A 17,026-nucleotide genomic window follows, 5' to 3' on the forward strand; every position below is an offset into this window, starting at 1 on the left:
AGGAGTTGGGCGTACAGCACAATCTGGCTAGTATCTCATATTGGCAGTAGATGCAGGTCACGCCAACAGGCCCTTCTAAAAATTAAACAGGAAGATCCATGTCCACGACCAAAATAGGTGCTATGGTTGCAATGATGAGTTATTTTTCAATCTCCATATTCTCGATTCCCTAGATAATTCTCAAATTATATTTTTGTATATACCTATATACAATTGTATATAGGTATAAGGAATTCTCCTTTATTAAAAGAGATACTGATTCAATAAATTGTCTGTTAATATCCAAGGAATAAGAAGGTTGATCATTGTACATGTTTGACAAGTCTTTGGTATGTGTGTGTAGTGTGTCCCTTTTCCTTTTGCCTTCATCTGCTTAGCCTTCTTCCAAACTATTTTGGGGTGGGATTTTAGTCTTATGATCCATGATGCAAATGAGTAGTTACTATTGTTTCATGGACTTTGATCTCTGCCCAGAATATTGATTTTCTGCTTCAGCCTAATTATATGTACCTAGCCTTATTAAAAGTAACGGCAGCAAAAGGTGCCCACAATCAAAACGAAGGTCAACATATTTGAGCAATTATTATAATAGACAAGCCGAAGAAAGACATAGAAGTATTTAACTTCCGTCTATACACATAACTATAGTCTATACACATTTGCATATGATGTATGTATGTATGTTAGTTTGTAAGGTATGTATCTGTGGGCCATTATTGTCTGATTCATCATCATCAGCCTATCGCAGTCCACTGCTGGACATAGTCCTCTCCAAGTGCACGCCACTGAGATCGATTTTCGGCTGCTCGCTTCCAGCTCCTGCCAGCCGTCTTGCGCAGTCATCACTCCACCGTGCCTGAGGACGTCCTACACTACGTTTGCCGAGGCGTGTCTGATTGTAAAGATTAAATAAATAAAATAATAACTGATACTGAGACAAGTGGAAAAACCTAACACCACTTCGCAGCCTTGAACTTTAGAATTGAACTCAGGATCTCACACTTATCGATAAAGAATTAAGACTTAATAAAAAGGGTAGAAAGTAAGTTATAAATACTAAAAGACAAAGATAATTTTCTGAATAATTTAATTAAATAACCTTATAGTTGTATTGATTCATGTATATTTTCACACCCAGGATACAGTTCTGAACAGTTTTCAGTCTCCACATGAGCTTTGTCGTAATCCTTATGTTCATCGCGTTGGAACTCTTCGCCTTTCGGTAACCTGTAATTACAATATTAAAATATTAGGCATTACCAGCAATAATAATTAAAACCGGGTGTTTTATTTTGCCGATTTGTAAGTTATTTCAATTAAATTCAGCAAGAAGGTTTTTAACGAAACTCATGAAACATGTGTTAACTATTTTTTAATCATTCCTCATGGAGTGCTAGTTAAGTAAACGGTCTTACGCTTGTTTAGTTCATCATGTTCTCGAGCACTCATGTACCGGGACACACCCGCCTGACCACCACTGCGATCCTTTTTGCTTATTAATTAGAAAAACAACATATTTTTGCATATAGCGCCGTAGAATTTTAAACGCAAAATTCACCAGTTATCTGGTGGTAATTTCCGCACCTAGCACACTGACTATATTTTACACACTTCGTCATGTGGCTGTGGAAAATTATTTTCTTTCTTAAATTCTTTAAAAAAACTTACGTAAAAACAGCACGCAGGAATTCTTGCACAAACGTCCCCTGCTGAGTATGCTGCTGTGCTGCCTCACATAGCTTGTAAAGCACGCACTGACGCCCATCTCGACCCATTCTGAAACATTGTGTTGGTCATTTTAAAAAATGCTTTGGAAATTGTAAAAATAGTACTGTGACTAGCTTACGTGAAACTGTTATAGACCCGGCCAAAATTTTGGAAATGAAACTAAAGCATCGTGCTCAAAAGCAAACGTCCCTGCTATATAATTAGTTAATATACCAAGTTAATTTATTTTCTTCAGTAAAAAAATCCATTTAAGCTTGCTATCTCAGCTGTGTTGTCACTAACAATATAAAGTCAAATCTGAAATCAATTAAATTTGAATTTGAACTGCAGTAGATTCTGGAGTACATAGAAGATCTACGCTTACGTCAATAAACAACAAAACTGTATATCCACCCTTGGATACATAATTTAATCAACTATGGAAAGAAAACAAAAATACTTACGCTTCCAACATTTTCTCAATCTTCCCATACAGCTCCACTCTATTACGTCTATGAAAATCTATACTATTCTTATCCAAGTTATGATGCTTCAAGTAGTCGAATTTGAAATGTTTCTCATGCATCTTCTTGCGATCTATCTTCAGTTTCAGTTTCTCTTTGTACGACATGCTTTTGTCTTCCACGCTTCTTTTAGAGAATGCTGGATTCACTATCAGCCTCCTGAAAAAGTTAATCAGAACATTTAAGGAAAGTTATCGTTAAGTATTCAGTCTTCTTGCCTGGGCTGCAGGATTGTATGAAAGAGCTCTAGGAGGAATAAAGCCGTGTTTTAGTCAGTAAAAGTCTGGGACATCTGTTGAGCCTGTGCAGATTATCAGCCCTATCCTTCTTCCAAATAAAAGATCGATTTCAACATGTATTAGCAAAACGCTACTTTAAGGCTATAATTTTGGTATTTTACAATTTATTGAATTTTATAACATTACCTTTTATAAGGAACTTTCGCAATAAGTCTGCCATCTTCATCCAAGTAGTTGATGGTCTTGACCACATCACTTCTTCGCAGAGGTCTCTCGAAGTCTTTGAATGTGTGGAATATCGAGGGGTCTGTGGGCAGATTCCAGGCTAGACCCACGGTACTGCCGAATAGGAAAATATCGCCGATGGGGATCAACGCTGCGGTTTGACAGCAAAATACTGGAAAATTTTAAAAAGTGTAAGTTAGTGATGATGTTATTAATGCTTCAGAGTTTTCGTCTGTCCATCTTCAATTTTTACATTGAGTTCAAAATTCAAGATAGATTTGCCATCTTTTCACAGTATAGCAATAATTCCTAGAAAACCATGTACTGGTTCAAGCTCCAGTTTATGTGTTTTTTCCTCCTTTTTTATCGCTCGTTGCGTACTTAAGTGACAAACTTGACACTGCGATGCCAACAAGCTGAAATTACGCTACTTCTGTAGATTATGTTCTAATGATATGTGGTATTAGCCGGTTTTCTGACGCTCACAAAATGAATTTGGCAGACAACGTTATATGCTTGAAAATTAGATCGAAATTACAAAATTGTAAGCCGATACTCTGACAATTATGAATAGTGTGACCAATAATATTGTCCATAGCGGATTTCATCCAATTAAGAGTAATTAACATTCATCATAATATTTAGACCACGAGCTAGAATGTCAAGCAGTTTATTTACTCTAACCTCACAGTACTTAGTAAAGTAACTGAGATGGTTATAACAGGTAAATTATATCCCAACACAGTATTCAGTTATGAATCAAATGATAAGGGTACATAAGTATTCAACCTACCGAGTTGCAGAGAGCTTCCATCTGGAAATATTACGAATCTCTTTCGTCTAGACAACGCTCTTGATCCTTCATTTTCCTCGTGAAATTCATTAACCGTATTATTTCCATTGTCCTTAACATTTTCACTAATTACTGTCTGTAGAACTAGGAACGTAACGAAATATGAAAGGATACTATTCATATTTGGAACAATGACGAACTTCAAAAATGTTTTCGTTCAAAATAGGAACCCAACCTGTTCCTAACGGATTTTATTTAGAACTGGCCACACGGCTGTCAAACTGGTAGATTGGAAATATGATTTTCAAAAGTCGATTCAAAGTTGCCCGTCGTGAATCATAAAATGTACTGTTGAGTGTTTGTACTATAGAAACCCTAATGTTACAAATGAAACGGTCAGTTAACACTGTGTAAATTGATTTACTGTTATCGCCGTGTGACAATTTGGAATGTTAAAAACATAAAATGTTTGCTCAGAAACAAAGAAAGCTATGTAGGCCTTATTAGAGAGGTAGTGTTTTATGATTCCAAATAGGGTGTAGTCAAGATTGAAAATATGTCTTTGGTCCATTGTAATAAATAAAAGAAAACACTGGCAATAATTTATTTACGAATAAAACTCAAACGCCGAAGCAAATGCGTATTATTTTAATTATACCTCTAATATAATCTAGGTTTACATCGAATAGTTTATTAAATTTTATATATTATATCTTATAACTAAAATGAGGTATGACATGAGGTCGAAATGCATGAATGAATTACCTATTATCAAAATACATTAACTTATTAACATAAATTATAACTAATGCGATCGCCAGAATTGAAATGTTTCGGAGCTCCCTTCACTTAACCATCAAATCATCTTTTGTGTTTATAATTTTCGATTAAATTCGCACAAAATTCTGGCTTTCACATACGTCCACCCATTTGATGCCTTCTTATAATAAACAAGTGAAAAATATACAATCAAATGGATTTAAATCAAGCCGTTCGCCAATACTCAATCAACGAAGGGCTTGACAATAATAACCAACTTACTACCTATGTACTTCATCATTATCATTATACACTTAGATCATCTTACTTAAAATTGAATCTCTAATCTCAATACTTAACTGTAAGGATCTAAGAATGCAAACAAAACATTAATTCTAAAAGGAACTGCAGACAATAGTCGGCCATTATAACATGAACTTGGAACGCAATGCCTAGTTTCCTATGTAGGTTGCAAACACATGACTGTCGACTTAAAACAATCATATCATGAAAAGCAACTACTTAATATAAAATGATCTTAAATAAAGCTTACTAATGAACATTTAAAAATAAATACAATCTTTTGGAAATACAAAATTAAATATTCAAAAAAATTGCCATTGTCACTTGAACCTATGAACAATATTTGCTTAAGGCGCGTACGCACGTACGAACACGAACATAGCGAACACAAACACCAGACCCGAACATTTGGTTCGTACGTATGGACGGCATATTCGAACACGAACGCAAACATAGTTCGAGTCGAGTTCGCGAACAACAGTCGTGAACTCTATCTTAGTAGCCATGATGGCGCCGTTGGAAGTGGTCGATTGTGAAGTTATTAAAGCGCTTCGAACACCGTCCATACAGAACACACTACAAGGATCGCCGCGAACATGTTTGACGAACAGAGTGTTCGATGTTCGATAGTGGTACGCACGTGCGAACCAAGTTGTTGCATATCATGTAACGCAACAAATTTGTTCGTACGTGCGTACGCGGCTTTACGTTTAATTGACACTTAGCGACTCTTAATCTTTACCAGATTATTATTTTTGACAAAATCAGACACAATTTCTACATAAGTACTTCTGATTAAAATATTTAACGGTATTTTATACACATGATATCATTTCTCAACCACATCATCCTACAGCAAAAATCTCCCGTAACACAACTTAATAAGCAAATCTCGGTGCATCAGGCTCCAGTGGAGGTTCATCACATTCTGGGTACAGCTCATCACAGGATTCGGTAGCTGAGTGCGCTGCATCGTACTCCACGAGCTTGTCTACTCCTTGTGAGTTTTTGGGTAAACTGGAAGATAAGGTTAAGTTGTAGTTAGGTTTTGTATGTAGGTAAGCTAGGTGAATTTCTTGTCGATCGAATCGATTGTACCTCTAATTACGATTCAAGTTAAAGTGTACCTACTCGTAATTTGACGGAGAAGTGGATAAAAATACTTGAGATCTACATGCGTCTTTAGCCAAAAAATATTCTAGTTTTCTTTCTTGTGTTGTCCAAATTATGTTTGTTCTTAAATTACGCCCCATATGATCCTAATTATTCGGGACTCTAATATCAAGACTTCAAAAATAAAATGCTGCTCTAAATGGTATTGCCACATGTGCCTTACGGGCTGTTATTTAGAAAAAGGCCTCAAAAGAGTTCCAAAGATACAAACAAGGGTTTATTCCGAATTTAAATTAACAGAATAATCACGGCGTCCCAAACAGGGTCTATATCAAATATCTCCCTTTCCCTTTAAATCTGGCCACTTGTAACAGAATATCTGTAATTATATTCCTAATTATTCAATTTAGAGATTCGTAATTAATTATTCAGATAAATTATAATTCAGCTTAATCTTATCGTGCTTAGAATTGAGTAATTTGATTATTGTTTTGAGGGTATAATCGGTAAGATTAGTGATAGTGGGAACTAGGTCACTGAATCTTTACCTGGATTAGACAAGGTTTAATTGTATAATTTTGTTGAGTAGATGAATTCAAATGTAGATGATTAGATTGGTGTTCATCAGCTTCTTTCTCATTCAGTTCAAAATATTGAGAAGCTATATCTTAGAAGCGTATTAGTAAGTAAATACTGTATTGGCAGTTACCCAAGGCTTGTAGTCCGTATGTTGAGGATCATATAATTTCTTCCAAAAATGTGGTAACCTTTTTCAATTTTGTTTAAATTTGTGAATAATAGTCTGTTTTCAGAAGAAATAAACGCAGTAACTCACAGTTCAGGAATCGTGAACAAAACCCAGTACTTACGTAAAAACGGCCCTCATTATTTCCTGGAAAAACATGCCTTGAGGATGGTCCTGCGTTTTACCGACCAAGCATAATGTTTTTAGCACACAATGCTTGCCGTTTACACCAAGGCTGGAAATAGAAGCAAATGTAACATAAATACAGTTTCTTTTGGAATATAAAGGTTCATTTACAATGCTATATTGACACTTTATTATTACATCTACAATTATACATTGCAAAATTGGTAGGATTTTTTATTTTAAGACTCAGAAATTTAGGGAGAAAATTGTGGTAGGTATGCCTATTTTTGTAAATTAAAATAACGCAGTAATAACATATTGCTATGTAAGTAGTAAAACTGATAAGTGAAACCTTTGTAGGTCAAAATGAAAGCTGATGAAGAAATGCTGAACCAAATTTTGGAGAAATAAAATCAGCTACAGGTGTTACAGACCAGAATATCCAAAAATCAAACCGTCGAAAAATCGAAAAAATCGTTTTACACGACGAACAACAGTGGTACATGGGACATAATACATACCCATGCAGCATCGTCTCTATTTTCTGGTAGAGTGCAGCGCGACTGCTCCTGTGAAATTCGACGCTCCGTTCTTCCATGCGTCCGTTCAAATATTCCCGTTTGTTTTCCGAAGCATGCATCTGTTTCCTGTCTATTTTGAATTTCTCTAAAGTTCCTTTTTTGTCCGGTTCGTCCACACTACGTTTCGCGAAAGCGGGATTTGCTATGGGTTTTCTGAAAGTTGTTCATGGATAGTTAATTCGGAATAGTTTGTTGGCTGTCTACTAAGGTTTGTAATTTAACTGGCGTTTTCATTTGGTTTTTTGTGTGTTACTGTTTTATTGAATCCTAGTGTTTGTTAATCTATAGCTACATGTACCAGTTTAGTACATGTAGTTACCAGACAAGTTTTGTTATCTACTTTTAAATTAACAATACTGAATCTAATTGATCTTCGTAGAATTTCATTTTTGCAGAAAATATCCAAAGATGAATCTGAATCTGGTCACCCAAATACCAGACAAGTAAAGTTGGTACTTTTGCAAGTTGGAACACGACATTAATTATTTGCCTAAGTTAGGTGTTAGGGTGGTTAGACTAAGAGAAGTTAGCCCGTTCGTTACAAGTCTGTTCCGAACTCATTTTAACCATGTTCCTTAACCGTGTTAGAACATTTTCTACCTGATTTGTCTTTTGAAGTTCATGTTGCTTATTGAATCTATTATTATGCATTATTTGCATATTTAATATGAAAAACAAAAATAATACAGACAGTTTATTTACAACGGCGAGCCTAACCCAGAATTGGGTTCTCTAACAGCCAATTTATAAGCGATAGAGTAATTCGATAGAGGTAGCGTAACCGATCTGACTATTAACAATCTTCTGACTTTTAAATAACCTTTTAACTCTTTATGATTATCAACAAATGCACTACTTTTTATAGATTTTATATTCTAAAGGACATTGGACATTGCGGGTTCTTAACATTTATAAAACCCTATATTACCTGTGATACGGCTTCTTATCAATAATCCTCCCATCTTCATCGGTGTAATAAATAGTTTTGGTATCGACTCTTCGATGAAGAGGATCCGCATGATGATTAAATGGAGAATAAGGATCCTGGGGCAACTCCCAAGCTAAAGCTGCAGTTGAACCGTACAGGAATATATCTCCTATACTGAACACCATGGCGTATGTTGTGCAGAAAACTGAAAAGGGTAAATTGGAAAGACATTATGCAATGCTAAATACAGAGCTTTTGAAAACGGTTGCTGAGAGCACATAAAGGTAATTTGTTTTTGAACAGCGTATGGTTTACAGATCTTGAAATGTTATTCTGCGTTTATCTGCAATTTTTGTGTAAGACCCTAGATTCTATAATTCATTGTCTACGCAATCCTCTTGTATTGAGAATGATGAATTCATTAAATCAATTTTACTGCACATAGTGCGAAGATTTATATATTTGCAGCTGTTAAAAACTAGATCTAGAATTATAGGTTAGCGCTAAAGAGTCCTGAATCACTATTACTCGCAGATTCAAAAGATACAATTATTTCCTCATTTCACCTAGTTGATTTCCTTTATTAATGATGCGAGACCAGAAATTGTTATAACGTTTTCGTATTTTAAAGCGCATACAGGGTCATTTGTTAGAAGCTCGGCAATCCTTTGCTAGGGTTGCATCCAATATGCTCTTTGTACCAGCTCTTTAGATTTGTAGTGTCCAAATCAGGGGCAAATTAATGTCACAGTTTGTGGCAAACGTTGGTATATTTACGGGAAAATGTTTTGGATTAGGATCTAAAATGCTGAGCGGATACTTTGAAATGTATGATCATATTAGGAACACACTTTTAAATGCAAATCCAATATTAAGAGTCACCATGAATATTAGGAGTCAAACATGATATGATTTTTAGCCATATTTTGCAACAAATATGAAAAATGTTTTTTACAAGGGTGTTTAATTTTTTTTTGCACTTCATTTAAAGCACATTTTTGCACCTTTCAAGAGCTTTAGCAACAGGTTAGCGACGGTCATCCGCGCCGTATTTACAAAAATGTTAAATGGCTTTTATAGTCCTACACCTAGTATAAAACATCATTATTTTTTTAAGTAGGTCCTACTTCTAACTAAATATTATTTCTTCAACACCGAACCGTCAATCGAATTATTTTTATTTTTGGAATGTTATAGTTAGTAACGTCTATGATGTCGTATGGTAGGTATTGTAAAATAAAACTTACCCAATTGCAGAGAGCTTCCTTCAGGAAATATGAGAAATCTTTTCTTCCTAGATAAAATTTCACTTTTCTTGTAAACTGTAACTTCTTCAGTGTCATTTACTTCTGCTTTTATTTGAACTCCCAAAACGATTAGTAGGAACGCTAAATTAATTAATGACTTCATTTTGATTATCATTTTGTTAATTATTTATAACTTCACGTTAATCAATTTTGTTTTTTTTTTTCTCTATTCTAGTAATATCATAATATTTTTGTTCATTAATATATTTTTTCAAGTTTTTTTTCTTTTGTAATATGTATGGCTTAGGAAAGTACCACATTCGGTTCTAAGCTAACAGTGTCAGGATTATCCGCGGAACGGGCCGTAGATCACGACTAACAAATAACAGTCAACCGTTACTATTTAGTATACAGGGTGATTTTTTTCAGCATTGTGTGACACATTTTTTTAAAGTAGAATTAAGGTTATGGGAATGAATTTCTTCAATATTTTAGCCTTCTAAGACAATTAGTTATTTGTTAGTTGTAAAAATCATAATTTGCTTTAAAGTTATAAGTAACAGTGACTCGAAATTTCAGCTCCGGATTTTTTGTGTATCTCCAATATTATGACAGGGAGCTCTCTACGAGATTCAGTTTTCATAATGGTTTTCTAATCTTTATACGTGCCTATACATTCATTATATCTACAGACCATCTACTTACATAACTATTAATTTTACCGCCAAATCCATACAACGCAAACGTAACTACATACATACTTTTACATACTTAGTTTATAAAACACCATGTATAATATCAACGCGGCTGTACCAAAACCTGTAGGCCATGTCAAAGAATACACACCAATAAATAAAAAATCAAATAAAACCTACTTTCGTGAAATAGTTTCGGCATTTAGTCTAGTCATCCATGTCATAGAATACTCTTCTTATAAGTATACCTCATTTCTTGCATTGGAATTTTTGATTTTTTACTTTTTGAAAGTGAAATCCTTAATTTTTATAGCAGTATTCAATACTTTAAATTAACTCTTTGACTTGGTAAGTGTTTTGGCTATTACATGAAATAAGATTAGATTTTTTTCGTTATCTATTTTCTTTGATTGTGTCGAAATATAGGTCAGTAATTAAGAAGAAAACTCATTTAAATAACTATAAAACCATTCAAAAATTACTGGCCTACATTTCTATAAACAACCTAGTTTAAACGAAACATAAACCGACCTACATACTTAAAATTCTTTTCAGGTTCGAATTACAATTTTCAAAATGAAAACTGTTTAAATATCGAACACCTAACTTCACCTAACACTAGTAATATGAAGAACTTCGTACCATTGGTGTTGATCTGCTACATAAGTTTAGTAGCATTCATCCTAATAGATGTTGGGGAGGCTAATGACACAAAGGCGGTTTTACACAGAAATAGGAGATATTTATCGTTCCTGAATATGACTCGGTTTTATGTGAGTATTAAAATTATATTGCTATGTAAAATTCTAGACTTTTTATGAGGAAAATGTGAAATGGTTTTGGATATAGTTCTAAAAACGAACAAAGTACTGTAATACAATACGAGTATTTCTCAGACTTCATATTTATGATAACCTCCTTATTTTTGCTACTGGACAAAAGCCTAATAAGATACAGAAGAGGCACGAGTATTGATTTTCATTTCACTCAAGATGGATTAGACATTTTCAGTTTTTTCAAGTCCAAGTTTCCTCAAGATGTTTTCCTTAAATGTTTGTCTGTTTTCTTTTACGGTTAATTATTTTTTTCTTTCAGCTTAAATTCAACTTCAAAGCGAACATAATCCCGTGGAACCAACTGTTTGCCCAGGCTATAGGGTTCCGTATAAACTGGGACGCTCCTCCGACTACTTTTCGATCTTTTCATAGGATATACCGAAGGGATATTTACGATTTTGTTGAATCGTTGTTGGACAAGTAAGTTTCTTTTCACTGTAAGCTTGACGTCCTAAGCCATATTTGCCGTAAAAAGTGTACTTAGGTGTTAATTTCAACTTCACAATATTTTAATTAGAACAGTTCATCCAATGTTTAACCGACTTCCCAAAAAGTTATCATTTCAGATGTTTGCATTTTTGACTGATTAAACATTGACTTGAGACCTTCCTAAACTCCAGACGAAACGTATTTGAGCGTAGTTTTCGGTCAAGGGTACTTCTACATATAAAACTCTGGTATTCAAACTCATACATTAAAACCTCCTTTTTTCAGAAATGGACTAGACGGCTACCATTGCCTGCGACGTGCCATCTGTGAGATGCAAATGATCTCAGAACCAAATGTTATCTACCACAAACTTCTGAAAATAGTTTTTAGGTAACATACAATTTTTGCATATTATTTACTTTAAGGAGATGTAAATAGAGAGGAGTTTTCTCTCTTACTGAATGTTGACTCAGATTTTTTATGTCACGTGTTGATTTTCAATCCTAATATACCTAAAGTTAAAAGCAAAGAAATATGATAATTTTCATGTTCATATGTTAAAAGAAGCATACTTAGACATAGACCGTCGTACCACAAAAATATTTAAACGCCTGTTGAATACTTGTCTAAAAAAAACAGATTATGACGTTGAAATAAGGTTTTTCATCCACACTTTTTATTAAGACAAGCGTTTTGTAGTAAAGCTGAGAGTTATTTTACAACAACATACTTTTTTTTTTTTACCTATTTTATTTACATTGATGTTTTTCTGTTTTCAGGAAAATGTCTCCAGCAACGGAACGATGGCACAACATTACAGAATCAGACTGCAGTACTTCAATAAATACCTGTCCCTTATCATTGCTAGAAGTTTCACCCTATACCGATCTTGTTTAAGTGTACAAATGTTCATAGATATAAGTGTTGTTGACTTTGTTATTATAGTTTTAATGAAATCATCGTCTGAATTAAATAGCTTTTAATATTTATAGAATTGAACTTTTTTTAATTCACCTCCTGTCTACTTCTTTGCCCATCATAACATATCCTATTCGTAGACTTTCAATGAAGGAATGCCTTAGAAAGTAACTGCACATACAATTAATGTTCTTGTCTTGCTGAATTATGGAATACCAAAATACAAACAAGCAATGTAAAAATAAATAATGATAGCCAAATGACTGTTACATAATATTCAAATTATCATGAATTATTACATCTTCCAAAACGTAATCCATTTGCTATTTGAAAAATAAATCTGAACCTTACGTATTATGTCCAAGTCTTACTTTATTAGATCAGTCTTACTAATATTATTTGTGCTGAAAAATTAATATAAGCTAAGTTAAGAAAACGCGCTAATATAAGCTACTACGGAACTGATTGAAATGTGATTTCAGTGTTAGATAAATAACCTATTTATGGTGGAAGGTTTTAAACTATTTTTTTGTCACGTACCCACGGGACCTGGGTACAAACGCTGTGCTAGATAAAAAATTCCATGTTTCATGTTAACTTTCCTGATCTCTTCATTAAAGTTAAACACTGCGATTGTTAAAAAGATAATATCACAAGTGTGACTTTACCCTAACAATATAACAATTTGCACATTCTTCAATGCACTCTAAAACAGTAGGAGACTCAACCTACATCTTATGAACTAGTTCATTTGTCCAAACACTATAATTATTGATAAACTATAGATCAAATACAACCTACTTTGACGAAGCCTTGTTGTTTGTAAGTATTTCTATGTATGTATTGTCACTCTTATTATTCTTATGTCCACACGTGTGTTTGCTTGTGTGCAGAAAAAGAAAAAAGTTTTTTTTTTATTATTATTTACTATTAATAATTGAAAGGATTTTAAAATTGAAGTGGAACTTATTAAGCAAAATAATATGTGACGTGTGTGGAGAACCTTTATGTGTGTGTTCTAATGAACGTGAAAAAAATAAGCTACCAATGTATCATAATATTTGGTTTATTCAATAATTATCAGCATCCGACCGTAATGTTATAAAAAAAACACCAATTTTATGTATACAACCAAAGATTGCAACTACTTAAGTAAATGATACTAAGGAAGCTTAATTGAAGGACTAACAAACATTACGTTTATAATTTAGTAAAAAATAACTTAAAATGCATAAGTATATGCAAGTTTGTGTGATTTGCTATGTTTGTTTTGTAGTGTTTATACTTATTGATGTAGGTAATGCTAATGATACAACAATTCAACGTCACAGAAGGTATCTGAGCTTCAAAAATATGTCGCATTTCTTTGTAAGTATTGCTCAATTTAATCACCATTTTATCAGTAATTAGCCTGCCCCGTAATGCATATTTAATTTCTAAGAGGAATGACACAATGGAACCTAATCGTTGTCCTACCTCATCATCATCATCGTCATTCTCCTGCCCTTATCCCAATTTTTTAATTGGAGTCGGGGCAGCATGTTTTCTTCTTCAATACCTCAATTGTTTGAAATAATCTACTTTTTTTTTGCGTCACACATTAGCTTATTTGATAGTCTTCTTCGTTAAGGTTTCAACTATGGCGGTTTTTCTATGTACTATTTACCACTCTTATTCAATTAACAATAGGTACAGTCGTCATCTGGCTGGGCTTTTCCCAACCATGTTCGGGTCAGCATCTTACAGTGGCTTTGACCACCCGTAATGACTGTCAAAGATGTTCAAATGACAGACAATCAAATGGGTGTGTTATTAAATGTATGTATGTAGTAATTATACAGTGTTATTAAAAAAAATGTTATCTGATTTCAGCTCCGTTTCAACTTCAAAGTTAACATAGTGCCGTGGAACCAGATCTTTGCGCAAGCCCTCGGGTTCCGTATGAACTGGGATGATCCACCGGACACCTTCCATCCTTATAGAAACCATTTCATACATAGAAGGAGTCTTTATAGTCATGCTGAGACTCTTTTGGACAAGTAAGCATAATACTTTTTGTATTACCAAGATGTACATATACATATAATATTTTAATTTTGGTACTAGACATACGAAGGTTTGACCTCACGTAATATAATTATAAATATTTTTTTTTATTGAGGTTCTGTAACAATGATAACTTACATAAAAGTTTCTTACTAATATTTTGTACTAGGCGCACATACTTGGTAAGAGCTTCACTTAAATTAAATTGATCAAATATTTTTTCTTTTCAATATAGTACTATGTGTTCACTGTCTTGACCTCTGTCTAAACTAAAATTCTGTGATAGAATAGATGTCCTAAATATTTCTGAATATTGACCTGATTCTTCCATTAAGGTCAATAATAATGTTTGTATGCTTTCGGATTTATAAGTCAGCCAAAAGATCAGCACTAACGAATACAAATAGAAAACTTTCTCGAACAGGAAAATATTTCTTTTCTTCCGTTATACTTTCTTGTTTTAGTTATTTCATATGAGAATTGATTGTATAGCATCTTGCTTATTAAGCTTGCTCTATTACATTGGAAAGATTTGTCATAATTTTCTAGAGCTAAATCTAGGTAGTTTTCCTTTATGCCGTGAACCCAATTTAAGCCTAAAATGACTGACTAAAGGTTAATGACTGGTAAATCCTATCTCGATAATAACAAAGTTTTCATACTTAGTATCAGTATTCTCTTATTTATCTATCATTTATTAAAGCGTCTTTCTTAATCATCTAAGTAAATACTTATTACAGGAATTGCTATTCACATATTTGTTCGACCAGTTTTCATTCATCATTTGTTTTACTATACACACCTTTCAACAGAAACCGTACACCGATATAAATAAAGATAAATTCATAAACTTCCATGAAAATTCACCAAAAATAAATTGATTGCCCTAGGAACGGCCTGAATGGGTACCACTGCGTCCGCCGAGCCATTTGCGAAATGGAAACGATCCCTGAACCTCACAAAATATACCACAAACTTTTAAAAATGGTATTCAGGTAATATAAAATGACATTTTTAATGAAATTATGGTCTTAGCTGACGCTCGTTGAAACGCTCAAATGAAATTACGAGCAAATTTCACGCCAAAATGGACATTCGTTCGGAAATTACAACGTGGCCCTGTTGAAACAAAAGTTTAAGGTTCACTTGAAACATTATTTCTGGAAATTAGATTTCGAATCTCAAGTTTTTGTTATTGGTTTGATTTCATTTTGATGTTATTATAAACGTGATTTTGTCTACTCGTTATCATTCTATGTTTATATACGTTATATAGATAGATATAGTGGAAGGGGATGATCAAAGCAATGATAGATGGATTGTGTAAAAGTCAATGACTTTTAATTTTTATTGGTTATCAGTTTAATTTTTTCTGACCCCTAAATCTTCCACTTTTTTATTATATCAGGTCTCACACTTAGCGAGTGTACCTAAAATACTTTTAATTGCATTTAATAATTTACGTATATTTTCAGGCGACAATCAGCGGCTACAGACAGATGGCACCACAAAACTGCTGAAGATTGTGAAGTTTCAATAGCAACATGCCCGTTTTCATTCCTCGACGTATCTCTTTATACAGATATTTGAAAGTTTGTAAAAACTTAGATATAATTTTTGTTATAATGAAACCATATTTTTTATTTGCATCAAACAATATATAGAGCAGGGGTTAAAAAATGGTTTAGAGCTAAGTACAATCATGGTCACTGTAGGCCACAGCAAAATAAAAGTATTCTTACATCTAAGATGATTTGAATAATCACAAAATATATAAAAATCCATTACATAGACCTATTTATGTGTATATTTGCATGTGTATGCATGCAAGTAAATAAATAGCCATATTGATTACTGAAACTACCAAACTTAGATTAGTGGTTACTTTTGTATATACCTAATGTTTTTTATGCAAAGATAAGTTGTGATCCCTGAATGATCCCCATGAAACCTTTGTGGGGTTTCCGAAACTTATCGATACATTAAAAACCACCCAAACATTGGCCCCAAAAAACATCTCACAACTCAAAACAGCGTGACATGTACATCAAAATTCCATACAAACCAACGGAGGCCCAAACAAGAAAAAAGGCCGCCTACCCACCTAATGACGTCATATAATAATATGGCGCTAACAAGCTCCACCCGGATGCCTGCCCGTGGTAATATACAGTTTTTAATTAAATTATTCGCTCGGAATTCTAGTTTAGTTACACTAGAGGTTTTATGTAAAAAACTAACTGGGATTTTTCTACGTATACTGAGGAAAAGTTAGCTATGGTCCTCTAGTTAGGGTTTGAGCTGTTTCTCTGCCTAATTCTGTCATTAAATCTGTTCTGACGCATTTTTAGTTTTAAGGTCGCAGAAGCATGAAAAATCCAGCCATACTCCACATTTTTCAAATTCCACAATTACCTAAATATTTTTATTGAAATACCATGAAGTGCTTTTAATATCGTGTCTTAATTTGAAATCGTCATCGATTTAGAAACGTAATTTATGTCATAAGGAAAATCTTTGGTTAGTAGATTTTTTACAAATTACCCCTTTATTACACACCCACGGATATTATAAGGAAATCTTGCCAATTATAAAAAAAAAATCCTCCAAAACAAATTAATATTTTTTCCTCCTTCTTGACCATAGAAAATAAAAAGCTTTATTGGCACCGCTATACGCAAATATAAACGTATTTTTGTCTTTATCGGATACTTGAAACATCCTACCAACATCTTTAGCTACACTTTGAACTGAAACTGGACTAATGAAAGCTCGGTGCGTGGTAAGCACAAAATAAATCTAGTTAGGTACC

At 33.5% G+C, this 17,026-nt stretch overlaps 3 protein-coding genes across 3 annotated transcripts; 2 read left to right on the forward strand and 1 right to left on the reverse strand.

Annotated features, from left to right (window-relative positions):
• Positions 1–1,087: 1,087 nt before the first annotated feature.
• LOC110370341 (uncharacterized) lies at positions 1,088–9,468 on the reverse strand. Its single transcript, XM_064038960.1, has 10 exons — positions 9,291–9,468; positions 8,044–8,248; positions 7,056–7,268; positions 6,533–6,643; positions 5,432–5,567; positions 3,489–3,705; positions 2,657–2,867; positions 2,172–2,390; positions 1,669–1,776; positions 1,088–1,227 (listed from the first exon to the last, which is right to left on the reverse strand). The coding sequence occupies exons 1-10, from the start codon at positions 9,463–9,465 to the stop codon at positions 1,101–1,103; spliced, it is 1,722 nt and encodes a 573-aa protein (XP_063895030.1). The 5' UTR covers positions 9,466–9,468; the 3' UTR covers positions 1,088–1,100.
• A 1,117-nt stretch (positions 9,469–10,585) lies between these two features.
• LOC126055814 (uncharacterized) lies at positions 10,586–12,223 on the forward strand. Its single transcript, XM_049846473.2, has 4 exons — positions 10,586–10,758; positions 11,081–11,241; positions 11,536–11,640; positions 12,030–12,223. The coding sequence occupies exons 1-4, from the start codon at positions 10,612–10,614 to the stop codon at positions 12,145–12,147; spliced, it is 531 nt and encodes a 176-aa protein (XP_049702430.2). The 5' UTR covers positions 10,586–10,611; the 3' UTR covers positions 12,148–12,223.
• Positions 12,224–13,395: 1,172 nt separating this feature from the next.
• Positions 13,396–15,819, forward strand: LOC126055815 (uncharacterized). Its single transcript, XM_049846474.2, has 4 exons — positions 13,396–13,536; positions 14,041–14,207; positions 15,105–15,209; positions 15,690–15,819. The coding sequence occupies exons 1-4, from the start codon at positions 13,396–13,398 to the stop codon at positions 15,802–15,804; spliced, it is 528 nt and encodes a 175-aa protein (XP_049702431.2). The 3' UTR covers positions 15,805–15,819.
• The last annotated feature ends 1,207 nt before the right edge of the window (positions 15,820–17,026 follow it).

The sequence above is a fragment of the Helicoverpa armigera genome, chromosome 17 (assembly GCF_030705265.1).
Source record: "Helicoverpa armigera isolate CAAS_96S chromosome 17, ASM3070526v1, whole genome shotgun sequence".
Taxonomy (NCBI): domain Eukaryota; kingdom Metazoa; phylum Arthropoda; class Insecta; order Lepidoptera; family Noctuidae; genus Helicoverpa; species Helicoverpa armigera.